Below are 13,972 nucleotides of genomic sequence, written 5' to 3'. Positions count from 1 at the left end.
AGTTTAGTTATCCAAGTTATAGGAAAATTAGTAAACGTAAATCAAACAGGATAGAAACCTAGCAACTAGAGTGCATTGGAGGTTTAGTATCACATTTATGGATCAGTATCTACTGCTTGATTGCCACCAACCACTGCACCCTAAACATTAGAGACTCTTGACTAATGTCTGGTGAGCCATGTATCCACTTTACTGTAAACTGTGTTGTACCTATTCTCAAAGAACAAAAAACTTGACAATTATCCTGATCTCTCCCCGCTTAACATACATGTCGTCTGGGGAACCTTCCCTAAAGAAACATAGGTCAGAGGTTTTTTTTGCTTTTTTCAGGATATAAAAGAATATCAGCTAAAGCCCCCCATATTTTTTTAGTCTTAATGAAAATCTTAAAGCCTCACAGAATACCAGTAAAAATAAGCCAGGCCTGCATATTCTGTGGGATGCCATATGATACCCAGGCAAGGGTTGCCAACAAGTAGTGGGTGAATCGGGGTAGATCACTTCTGATTAAGAATGATATGTTGGATTTTATAAATGTATAAAAATCTTGTTGTATCAACATTTTTAAAGCAAAGTCGGCATTTAAAAAGATTGACAAATACCTCTTTCTTTATGACAATCTCTTCACGCTTGTCCATGTTCTCTTGTTCTAGTTTCATTAATTCTCTTTGGATCTTCTGACGCTTCATTTCTAAAGAGAGTTCGTGGTCATAGTCATAACTGCCATCACCGTTATCAGAATCTACTGAGACAGAAGACAAGTTGGTGGGTGTCTATACACATACATACTTGCCATACACACAAAGCTTGCCTGAAGAAAATAATTATCTATACTGAAAATAGCACAAAATAAAAATCAAACTGGACAACAAAAAGAATCTTATTTATCTTGAAGGAAATACCCCCTCAATGCCCTTATCATGAAATACAATCAATTTCTAAGGAAAAGTTTCTTGACACTGCTAAGATCACAGAGGACGTGTTGCAAGACATCAAACTAGAAGACAAACTGTGCACATCATACATATGGATTTGTACTCTCATTAAAGACAAACACAGCAGGAGCATTACAGCTAGTTACAATTAGCCACCAGGCACAGAGCTAAATTCATGAATATGTTCCAAAAGCGCTGCTTACATGCTCTAATTGAAACAAAGCCTACAGCCCTACCTACTGTGCAAGAGGTTTTGGTCATAGAGATGACAGCTAAGTGTATGCATTCCTTGCCACAGCTTTCCAGAAGTTCAAATAGTGGAAGTTGTTTTAATGATGTTGCAAAAGCATTAAATTATGCAGCAGCTCACAAGACTAGCTTGACTAAGGATTCCACCTAATGCTCTATTTAAATACAAATTTACGTGAAGAAAACAAATAGATCCACATGTATACACAAATCAGCAAGGGAGACTGACTAAGCATCAGTTAATTAAAAAGCTCTATTTATAATATATTTGTGTGATAAAAAAACTGATTTTTTTTAACAGAGATATTTGTGTTTAATTCTGCTTTATTACAAGCAGTAATTTAATTATTAAAAAAAAAACATTTGAAAGAATCAGGCCATATATTTTCTCGCAGTCTACAGACACACTCAGTGTCACATAACCTATGTTTTGTTCCCAGATCATCAAGTTGATTATACAAAACTAGTATGTGACTCCTCCAAGAAAGTGTAGCTTGGAATATCAAAATGTATCATATCAGTATCCCTTACGATAACGTGCAGCAAGGCAGCTTAGTGGTTAGCAATGGATTCATACAGATCCATTTAATGAAAGCCTTCTCCTGCAAAGGAGTGTTTGTGTGCTTCTGCAGACACAGTCCCATGTCTTAGGCTTTGTATACACGTGCAATAATTGTCATTGGAAAAGATCTTTTACAATCCTTTCAAACAACAAAAGACTAATAGGTGCACGAACAAGCGATTTACATACATCATCAATCTGCTCTATGGGGGGGGGGGGGAGACGATGGAGCAGCACCCCACTGCGCTCTCTCTACCCTTCACTTTTATCGTCGATCCGCCAGGACTTATCCATGACGAAGAGCGCTGTACAGACGCCAGATTCTCGTCTGATATCAGCCCTTTAGCGATTATCAGATTTTGTTTTGCTATATATGCCTTCTGCGCATCTTGTGCTTCATTTATCTCTACCAATAGAATCCTATTGTTACTGGCTATGATAGATAGCACTACAGGAGAAAATGACAGGAAGTCAGAAGAACTCCCTTGTTATTATTAGATTTTCTAACCAAAGGACACAGTGTATGTTTCAGCAATTATACAGCCAGAGGCACACTAAAGCACAGCTATTTTAAAAGATCACATCAATAAACATTTCTCAACACCACTATGGGGTTTATCATAAACGCTTTCCTATTTTTCTACATCGTACTCACTTATTTTTCCACATTGGTCAACTGTGGCAAAAGAAAAATAACACCTGATTGCTAAATTGATAATTGGTAAATTATCTAAAGAAACAGAGTATGTACAGTTGATATTTTGAGTTTATACCTAACATGATGAACATTTATATATAGTAAACAACTTTTACCCTCAGTATGGATTACATGAGCTAGTAAGCATTCCTTGGATACAGTTAAAGTGAGACTTAATACATAGGTCTTAATTCCCACAAAAAGAAAAAAAAATATTGATGAATATTTTTTTTAATGATCTAAGCTGGGTGATCCAGCAAACCTGGAATGGATCTGGCCCAGGATTCAAAACATTTGCTAGCAAATAGCAAATGTTTTTTAAAAATCCATTTCATGTTTTCTGGATCACCCAAACCTTCTAAAAGTGTTTTCCCACCAGCCTTGGAGGACTTTCATAAATTTCTTCATTATCTTTGTATTACAACCTCAGCTATCCAGTGTCCATGTATTGTGACCCAACTTCACAGACAACCCCTAAGTGTCTGGAAGTGGTAGCAAGTGGTAACTTCTAGCTTGTTCAGGTGTTTACTGCCAAAGCCTAGCAAATGTGTACTATTTTTTTCCTTTTTTTTAATTTTTTTTAATAATGAGGATTGCTCATTATAGGATAGGAAATGCTCCAAAGTTAAGCATTTTCTTGCAAGAAATTTTAAGCAGTAAAACCTAAAACCATTTGCAGAAACTGCCAATGTAAATGAAGCCTTGTAGGCAGCAATTAGCTGCCAATCTGAACTTCTGATCACCTCCCTCTCCCTTAGCATTGCGATAGATGCTGCTAAACTCTGTGTAAGGCTGGCAGTCCTAGTACTGCTAACAGAGGATCAGAAATGGAAAAGATATAGCTGAAAGTCTGCTGTGGTCACTCAAACAGCTCTCTTACATTGTACACAAAGCCCAGTCTGAACTGTTATCAGATGACAGCTGGGCAGCTACACAAAAGTGACACAAAGATTTACCAAAAAAATTTGTGTTGCCGCCTTGTGGTGTTTAAGGTGGAAAAAAGGGGGTATGTACTTTGAGTCAACTCCACTCATTTAAATTAATTAATTTATGTAAAAAGCACATTAAAAGACCGCAAAACCCACAGTGATGCACAGCAGTGTAGAGCAAGCACTAATACTTTAAGAATAAAACATTTATAATAGATTAGTATATATTTATTAAATATGTTAAAATTTTTGCTCACCTTCTCTAGTGGTTTCCCATTCACCGCCTTCCTCGTCACTTTCTGGAGTTCTCTCTTTAGTAATTTTAATATCTTCCTTTTCTCTGTGTCTTCCCCTGGAAGACTCTTTCTATGGAAAAGAAGGCATCGTTAAACCATACACGTAACAGTTTCCATGCAACAAAACAACCCAATACAAACATAAATACACAAATGTGAAATATACAGTCTAATGTTTTATTATAGGTATGAACACACAAGAGTAATCTGACTTATCTTACACCAATCATAAAAAATTCTAGTCCAATCATAAAAAATTCTAGTCCAAATGTATCAAAGAAAAGCCTACTGGAATATAGGGAGGTACATTTTTATGAAATTATTAATCGTAAGGTGGTGAGATTTGTGTAGGATTACCAGATGGAGGGAGGAAAAAATGGCCAGAAAAACCAATGCAGCTTCACCATATACAGACTGATAAGCTGCTATATATTAAATTTACCTTTTTGAGTTTAGATACATTTTACATATGTTCCAGAAGAGGGAAGACAGGTAAACCCCAGCTCACTAAGCAAACATGAAGATAAGGATTTGTGGTTGCACTCACAAAAATAAAATACACGGACATGAGTAAAACATATATTTAGAAAGCCCACCCATCTAAAAACCACACACAAAAAACACTAGATTAGATGAACATCAGAATTCTCCCTGGCCGCTTTTAAGATGGGTGCACCACCTGGCACTTCTCAGTAACCACCCGGCTGCTTTAGGGTGGTTACTGAGAAGTTGGGTCATAAGGCATGGACCCACCACCACCACCACCACCACCACCACCTACAATTTCATACCACCCGGCTTAAAACTTCTGGGTTTAAAAAAGAACATAAAATGAAGACTACCACTAATACCTGGTACAACCTCAACACGTTTTCATTCCAGAAGTATAAAAAGGCTCCATGCTAGTTTTAGGCCAACAGTATCCCTAACCCACAGATGATAGGGAAAACAGTCATAAATGAAATTTTTTAACACAAAATGACCTTACTGCACTGATACACAGCTACAGATTACACTCTAAACCGAACATTATACACAATTGTTCATCAAGAAAGCTTTAACATACCCGTGAGGGGGAAGCTTGTTCTTCAGCAGAACGTTTTTGAGGTTCTGTCTCAACCTCCTGGCGCTTATTTTTCATACGCTCACGCAGATCTCCAGTTGGTCGGTCTGGTGACCTGTGGACACAAAAGACTGAAATAAATGCTATAGATATAAAGCTTTAAATTACAAATATGCAAATTACCATTATTTTTAATACTATACTTTACTGAATATCATACATTTACATGACCAATATGTATTAATATATAAGTATGTATATGTAATAATGTGTTTATTAGGAGATCTGATGAAAAATTCAAATTGTGAACTTTGTGCGAGATGGAAAAGTTTGATGAAATGTCACTTAATCAGGTAAATAAACTCAATAAAAAGAACACAAAGTAGAACGGAACACTGACAACCCACATCTGATGTTGAGTTGCTAGCTAACTAATTACAAAAAAGAAAGAAACTTGTAATAATAATGCATATTGAGAGATATATATCAAGCTTTTCAGTAAAAAAAGATGGAAATCAATCTGCCTTTACCTTTTTAAAGGTTATATGTATTTGCAACCCATCTGAATTCTTGGGCATTCTAGATTTACAATGGCCGAGAGATTTTTACTCAAGATCAGTAATGGAGTACATTCTGTCTGCTAAAAATCCTGCTTGCATGATTAATGCTCTGATCCATCTGCCTTGATCGCTGACCCAGAATGAGAGTGCAGCTCAGGTGTCCAGCTAATTATAAAACAACTATCTGCATACCTGGTTCAGGTGAGGCAGGCTACAGACCCCTGATAGTTAGCATTACATTCAGAAATAAGCATTAGGAAATGAAATTAGAATAGCATGTTATATAATAGCTCAGTACAAAACCATATTAACAAGTAGTCTGGTTTTATCTGGTCACGGTGAGGATATTGGGCAAAGATGGAACTAATGACTTATCTCCAACCTTCTTGTAAATGCTCCTGAGGAGCAAAAAAAAAAAAAAAAAAAGTCCAGCTCCAGCCAAACCTTTCTGCCCTCCATCCATTAAAAAAAAACAAATTTTAAAATGTTTCCATTTCAGTAGGGCCCCCTCCCACGGTACAATGGTCCAATGCTTGTTTTTATCTATGAAAAATTTAAATTTTACTTATTCTATCTTTCGCTTCCCCTGCAGATGGTACACACCTCTACCTTCTGCAATGCTTCAGGATATGAGTGGGCCTTGGGTGTCTTCACCTAAAGAGCAGGGCTAATGGTTCTGCCTTGTAGGAGATAATGCCAGTGCCCTAAGGAAGAGGTTACAGGGGAGCAGTCAGAAATGCAAGGAGCCAACAGGATCGAGGGAATAAGGTCAATTAAGCTCCTCCTTAGAGTTCAGATTTATTTAATAAGGTGGTGTCATTTTCCCACCCAATGCTTGTTGACTAAACAGTGAAAGAGCCGCAGCAGACCAATGAGGTCTCCTCCCTGCTTCCTCAATCAACATGTTTCCTGCAGCATATCTGTCTGTAGCCCACCTGATAATCTCCCAGTTTGACTACTGTTTTTTTAGGTAAAAATATGCTTAATGTCATGATAAATCACCTCCTGACCTATGTACAGGTGTCTAGATATAAAAACACCAATGACTAACTGATGTTAATGCAAATATTATAAATATTCATTTCATGCACACTATACGTTTCACATAGCATCCAAGACATTTGCAAATTACCTTCTGTAAGATCCACTAAATCCTTTTCCTCTTGGTGAATGAATAAATCTGCAAGTATTACCATATGCACAGTTCCCTGTTTTCATCCAGTTACGGCACTGTGTCTAAATACGGGAAGACAGAAATCGAATTAGTTTTCACTGAGAAATATGAATAATAAAATGTTTTGCTTTAGAGAAATGATGCTGCTCTTACCTCAGCACTATTGCCAGTGCTAGGCCCAAGCCTCTCAAAAACACTTGGTCTACGAGATGTGCTATCCGATATGGTCTTGGTATTTTCTACTGTGACCTTCCGTCGAATCTTTGACATCTTGTTCTTTTTCTTAGCTGAAACAAATCAAGAAAAAATGTGAGAATTCAGGAGCAAACATGTGTTGTTAACTACAATTTGTTCTGAGGTTTCTCAATCTGTAAAAAATACTAAATCCCAATCTACAATACACCATACAATTCATGGTTTATATTTGTTTGGATTCCAAAACTCTGCATCCAGGGCCAATTACCCAGATCACATGATTTGACTTCACTTGCTGCTTTCTTATTCTTGAAGGTCTCCAGGTTTTTGATAACAGGATACAAATTTCTCTCAGGGCCACTTCACACAAACGGGGTGCCTCGCAAGAACAGTCCAAATCACATCATTTTTAATATGCCTTGTTCACATCAATTCCTTATGTTAGTAACAATAAATCTTGCTGTAATTTTGTGCAGCATGTCTGGCAAGCCTTTTTTAATTTTTAGTGCAGAAAGAGGTTGACATGGAAAGTCTCTTGAAGAAAAAGAATAATGTGCTAAACTCTTGGTATCAGCCCCAGAACAGGACCTGGATTTCTGTGCACTGGTTATAGAAGGCTCTACATACCTATCGGGTTGCCATCCAGATCTTCACATATTACACATTTAGGTTATCAGTTGTTTTGTCTGTGCTGGCCGTATGATCACATTGTATGACTGGTCACCTAAAGCCCCCCCGATGGGTCATAAAAACTTTACCAGGGGCTGTAACTTCTGCATAGGTGAAAGTATTCATTGGCTTCTTTTACATAAGACCAACATCAGCCAGCTGATAGCAGAAAGAAGATCCCATGTCTTATGTCACTCTCCTCTCCATACTGCATGTCCAAACCAATCACTGATCTTCCTTCCCGCTGGGCCGAGCAAACAAAAATGTAACTGCATTTAAAGCCAAAACCTCTTCCCTGATTTGGATAGTATAGGGAATATAATGTCCCCAAAATTTTGTTGTGGCCCATCAAGAGAGATTTCCCTCACTTCCTGTGCCAGAAATACTGCAGAAAGTTATAGTCTCTGTTCCTTGGAAGGTCACCGCCATTTTCTCTTCCTGTTGATGATGTTCGGCCAGGCGGGAAAGAGATTATTGCAGACATGGCATGTCACCATCTGTAATAATGTCCTACCTCATTGTGGAAATTAAAAGTGGAACTTTGTTCTGCTTCTCTCTCCAAACCCAGGCAGATATTCTATCGGCTGTATCCGGCTACCAGAAATGTGTCAGAGCCCAGGTCTAATGGTGACGTGCAGCATTAATGCCAGGACCAGAGACATCAATAATAGCTACATATGGGAGGGGAAGTCCCTGTAGATGGCCCTGGACAGATTCCATTATTGTGTCACTGAGAAGAAGACTGAGGATCTGTTTTTTTTATGATTGGATGGTGAGGTGATGAAGGTTTTCATTCTGAAAGTTCCGAACAAAAGTTCCATAATGACAATTGTTTCCAAGAGAACTTTCCTGTGCACCCGGAAGATATCTTCTCAATTCCTGACTACAGGAAGAGAAATCTCTATCAGCAGAAAAAGTTTCCCCCATCATTAAATTCCTGGAATTATGAGAGAATGATTTGAGCTGTCAGTGAGACCGGTCCTCTTGGAATGGCCATTTCCCTCCAGCCATGCTGATCCGGGTATTGTTATCATTAACAAATCTGACCAGGACACAGGAATTCAGACATGTATCTGCTGATCTGGGTTTATAATGTCTTCCATTTACCATAAGCAAGATTTGGGGCTGTGTGCTCGCTTTTCATTCTAGATTCACCCGTATTGGAAAGGCTAGATAGAAGCCAATCTGAACATGGAGCTACAAACAGGTTCATCTTCTCCAGGATTTGCAATATCCGAGGAATAATAACATTCCCATACCCTGCATGGCACAGACCGGAATGGCTGCAGGAACACGGCACACTGTGAGGAGCGGTCAGCAATGACAGCCTAGCTGGGCCTGTGTATGTGATGCCCGGGTAACAGCTGAATGATAAATAAACGTAGCACCGGGTGTGATCCGGGTAACCCCGGAAGTTCCCTGCAGTCCTGACCACAACAAGAGTGCTCCTCCTCCTTACCCCGATTTCGGCGGCGTCCGCCGCCTGCAGCAGAGTCGCGGGCCGTGACCGCTGTGTGTCTGGCGGCCGCTACTGGGAGCTCAGGGCCGTCTCCCAGTGCCGCGGACCGACCGACCGCCCGAGCACGGCGACCACCACCGTCTCCTGCCGCCTCCCCCCTCCTCCTCTTCTTTTTCTTCTTCCACCACTGCGGCCACCTCTTCTGCTGCCGCCGCCGGTCCCGGCCTCCGGGAGCGATCGTGACGCAGCACCGGCTACAAACTGGAAATCGAGGAGAAATGGGCAACCCAGGCCGAGCGACTCCACCGCTGGGCCTGCCGGGAAACAGCGCACAGGAAACACACGGGGTAGGATGTGTCCTAAGGCCGGGCACTGCGCATGCGTCCCACCGCCGCAGGGGATGATGGGAATGGTGGCGTGTGTGAGGTGCAGGGCCCTCTGCAAAGACAGAAATGTCATATCATAGAGAAGATCATGTCATAGAGAAGGTCATATCATAGAGTGTATACATTGCTTTATATATAATGAGGAGGAAAAAGCATTTATAAACGCAAGAAACCCCCCCCCCCCTATTGAAAGCAATGGACGCATTTACCTGAGTTTTAATTTTTAAATCGTTGCATGGAGCATTATCAATAACACTCAAAAAGGCGCCTCAAGGAAAGGTCCTGGTGTAGAATAGCCGATTGGAATGAAAGGGAATTTCAAACATTGGCTTTTAAAGCCTTATGTTAAATGCTGGGGAAACCATCGGTGCAGACTAAGCCTAAAGGAGAACAAAAAAATCACCGTAACCTTTGCAGTTAGCTCAATCCCTTCTGAGGTTTTTTGGAGCAGGTCCCGCGTTGTCCTTTATTCCGCTTCGTCCTGGCCTTGAGGAAACAGGTGTAGAAAAAAACCCCCTTAAGCTGCGTACACACTTCCAATTTTTATCATTCAAAATGAACGACGAACGATCGATTGGGCAAAAATCGTTCGTAAAAAAAGTAACCAACGACGCCGACGAACGAGGAAAGTCGTTGGAAATGAACGACCGGACCGGCGGATCGGATTGGACGACGATCGTTGACCATCGTTCGTGTGTACGATCGTTCATTGATCGTCCATGGTCTGAGCATGCGTGATGAACGAACGTTCGCTCACTTCCTGTGGTGCACGTAACTTCCTGTATCGTTCAAACGATCGCATCTATTGTGTGTACAATATCTACGAACGATCGTGTCGTTATCTGTATGTACAGGATCGGTGCTATACGATCGTTCACAGATATCGTGCAGCATCGTTCGTTTACCAAGGATAATAATTGGAAGTGTGTACCTAGCTTTATATCTCAGGTATACGCAGAACAAGCAGCCCGAAGCCTCCTGGGATATCTGAGGTGGGTATTCTCACCTGAGCTCATATTCTGTGCCATGGAAATAAAGACAGAAGGGAAGGAGCTTTATTTTATTTTTATTTAAATTTAAAACATTTCACTCACTATACTGATGACAAGCTCTCTATTAGTCCTCAAACTGACCCCAAGCTGTCTTGGCTTCTTTCAGCATTCAACATTCCACCCAGTGCTGCCATCTTATTTCTTCCGAGTTCTTCTCACGTAACCCAGACTCGCACTGTTCAGGCACAAGACCAGGTACAAGATCTTCCTGAAAATGTAAAAAAAGTGCTGATCCCAATGTACATGCATGAGATTGAGCACTTTGTTTTTTACATTCCAGGAATGATGATGTATGCCTGATTCGCGTATGTGCAGAAGGAGCAGCCCACAGCCTCCTTAGATATGCGAGTATTAAAAAAAATCTATTATATAAAAGGGATATCCACTTTTTTATATAATGTTATACATGTAATGATAAGCCTGCAATAAGAGAAAAAAAGACATTGGGAATGGTGTGACCAAGCAATCATTTCAATAGGCAGTCCAGTGTAACAAAATGCACAAGAAAAGGTTCATATACCATAGCAACAAAGATAACCCTGCAATCATCTCATCCTGCAAAGAAAGGATAATGGTGGCATAACTATGCTGGGGGACATGCAGGAGAATTACCAAAACATTGGAGTGTGTAGGAAATAGATCTAAAAATGATCAGGACCTGCAGCAGAAGATTTACTATTAGGAACTGTAGGTAGATTTGTTTGTATATACTTATTAGACATATTTCCCATCATAAGTAAAATATGGCTTGTTTTTTTAAGGCCTATTTATACAATGCCCCAATACAGATACTGTTTAAGCCAGATTAGCTCTTCTAGATCTTTTCTAAAACAAATCAAAGGTTTACTTTTTTAAATTAGTTCCATTTGATATTCATTAGTATTATATTTGAAAGTTAATGCAGTACAGGCAGTCCCCAGGCTACGAAGGAGATCGGTTATGTAGGTTTGTACTTAAGTTGAATTTGTATGTAAGTTGGAACATGTACATTGTTTTGAAAATAAATGCAACTTGGACAGATGTTTGTCTTAAACATAAAATTTATTTTTATCTTTCTGTACATACTTAACTTTCTTTAGGCTTAGTCTACATGGACTGTTTCTCCAGCGTTTAACCTGGGGCCTTTAAAGCCCATGTTTGTAATCCTCATGCATTCCAATGGGCTAATCTACACCAGGACATTACCTTCAGGCACGTTTATGAGCCTTATCTTAAACATTGCTTGCAACGTTTAAAAAATAACGCAGAGTATACGCAGGAAAACGCTTAAAAACACTCCCACTGAACTCAATGGAGGCTTTTACAAGCATTTTTAACCTTTTTATGAAAGCTTCTACTGAAAACAATGAGGGCTTTTATAAGCATTTTTAGCAGGACTTTGGGATCTGGAAGCCCCCTTTAACAAGGAGACTCCCAGATCTCCACCACCCCACCCTGGGGAATGAGTACAGGGGTACATAATCCCCATTAATCATTCCCTGAAACAGTTAAAATATGTGTAAAAAATAGGACGAGGCTATAATGGTAAATTATTTTATTGTGTGTGTTTGTGTAACTAAACTTTTTTTTTTTTTTCAGGTTATCCCAATGACAGGATGATTCCCACAGCTGCAATGATGACATGAGCACAGCCATGGGACTCCTCCTGACAGTGAGGGATCCCCCGGCACTAGGGGTTAAATGAGGACAAGGCTCTCCATTCACCTCGAGTGCTCTCTGATTGCTGAGGTTTTACGTTTCTCAGCCATTCAGCACTAGACTTGAATGAAGAGACATGTCCGCATTCATTTGTAGTGCACTGTGATTGGCTGAGAAATAGGAAACCCTGATGACAGCTAAAAATAAAAAAGTTTAGTTACACAAACACACACACATTTAATAAAATATTTAACATTAAAGACTCGTCCAATTTTTCACACAAGGGTTTTATGTACCCCTGTACTCATTCCCTGAAAGGGTTAAAAGTAAACCTTTTATAAACGCTTATGTAAAATCGTGGTAAAACGCATCATAGGTGTTTATAAAAGTTTTTTAGCGTTTTAAAGTCAAGCTTTAAAAGGCTTGTAAGAGTGCATTAAAACGCATATAAATGTGGTAGAAACTTTTATATGCGTTTTTAAAACTGTCCATGTAGACCAGCCTTAAATGCTTAAACAGCAGTACAACTTATACAATCTTAGTAGAGGTGATGGACTTTTTGGAGAGGATGGGACAACAACAAAATCCAGAAAAATAAAATCCAGAACCACTGTCATTATGCATGGGAAAATAGAGATGAGGGAGAGAAGTATATTCACCCTAAAGTCTGTACAGTAGAGACCAGTGGTCCCCAACTTTTCTGGCAGCAGGGCCCGGTAACATAGAATCGATATATGTAGAGCTTACACTATGCTATTCTCATCAGATCGTCCTCCTGTCAGCACACTAGCTGAGAATAGCAGAGTAGTGTAAGAGAGCCGGTGTGCTGTCAGGTGGCAGAGCTGCTGGGAATGGCAGAGAAGTGTAAGCCTTACATACATTACTCTGCCTTGCTCAGCAGCTCCTGTGTAAGCAGTGTGAAGAGAGTTGCCCGAGCTCCCCCCGGTTGGGCTCCTGTTGTTACACTGTCACTAGTTTAGAGAAGTGTAAGGAGGGCTGCCGGCGCTACTGCCACTTGTCATTTGCAGCCCCCAATTCACCAGCCATGGACCGGCATCGGTGCGCAGCCTGGGGGTTGGGGACCACTGGTATAGACAATATCTTGTTATCTAGAATAAACAGGACAAGAAGTGTACAAAGTATGGACAAAAATCCTGACAACTGCATAACTGCAGCGACACCTCGTCGGGAGTGCCAACATTGCACAGGGAAATACAGTAGTTGCTAGCTCTGTAGGGTATAGCAACATCTAGTGGAGACAGTTGTGGGTTTGTAGGTAGTAGTTGAATGTAACTCAGGCACTACCTGTACTCTATAAAACATGTTACCATTTACACTTTTTTGACCTGAAAATTATTCATTAGGTAAAGAATCTCAGTTTTTATTTTAGCTTTTAGCTGGCTGTAAAGTTTATACCAAACTCATCTCAGACACAGCGCCATCTACTGGTGACCAACAACCATGTACAAAAGATCCATCATAACCCATCATAACCAATTAAAAAAAGTTCAAATGCTTATATATAAAAATAACACATTTCTTTTTTGTTTACTGTTTTGAATGTTAGCAGTGACAACCACATTTTGTACCCCTGATTTATACACTTTATGCCTAGATCTGTTTATATTCGAGTATATATTTTGCATGAAAAAACTTGGCAGTGTGTAAAACAGCCAATCTGCATGGTAAATTATTAGATTCCTGTTCCCACATAGGGGGTCTGAAGATTCATCAGGGAGCATAGCATTTGTCTGCTCTCTGTCTGCAGTCCTAGCTTGTCATAAACTCCACCTCCCATTAAAAATTTGCCTAATGCAGCTTCCTGTGAATTTGAATTTACTGAAACTTGATTAGACAGTGGGCGTGATTTAATAAAGCTCTCCAAGGCTGGAGAGGATACATTTTCATCAGTGAAGCTGGGTCATCCAGCAAACCTGGTATGGATTTCTTCAATCGTTTGCTATTCGCTAGCAAATGTTTTGAATCCTGAACCAGATCCATTCCAGGTTTGCTGGATCACCCAGGTTCACTGATGAAAGTGTGTTTTCTCCAGCCTTAAAGAGCCTTAAAAAATCAAGCCCACTGTTTTGTCTTAGACAATATCTCCA

General features: G+C 39.9%; 1 protein-coding gene across 1 annotated transcript in view; it reads right to left on the bottom strand.

Annotated features, from left to right (window-relative positions):
* Positions 1-9,128, bottom strand: part of ZC3H13 (zinc finger CCCH-type containing 13) — a 30,380-nt gene extending 21,252 nt beyond the window's left edge. Inside the window, 6 exon segments of the mRNA XM_072409977.1 lie at positions 603-742; positions 3,630-3,738; positions 4,735-4,846; positions 6,424-6,527; positions 6,619-6,752; positions 8,789-9,128. Of these exon segments, the coding sequence (XP_072266078.1) occupies positions 603-742; positions 3,630-3,738; positions 4,735-4,846; positions 6,424-6,527; positions 6,619-6,735 (582 nt within the window). The 5' untranslated portion in view covers positions 6,736-6,752; positions 8,789-9,128.
* Positions 9,129-13,972: the final 4,844 nt, after the last annotated feature.

Source organism: Pyxicephalus adspersus, chromosome 1 (genome assembly GCF_032062135.1).
Source record: "Pyxicephalus adspersus chromosome 1, UCB_Pads_2.0, whole genome shotgun sequence".
Classification (NCBI taxonomy): Eukaryota; Metazoa; Chordata; class Amphibia; order Anura; family Pyxicephalidae; genus Pyxicephalus; species Pyxicephalus adspersus.
This window is presented reverse-complemented; position numbering and strand designations above follow the sequence as displayed.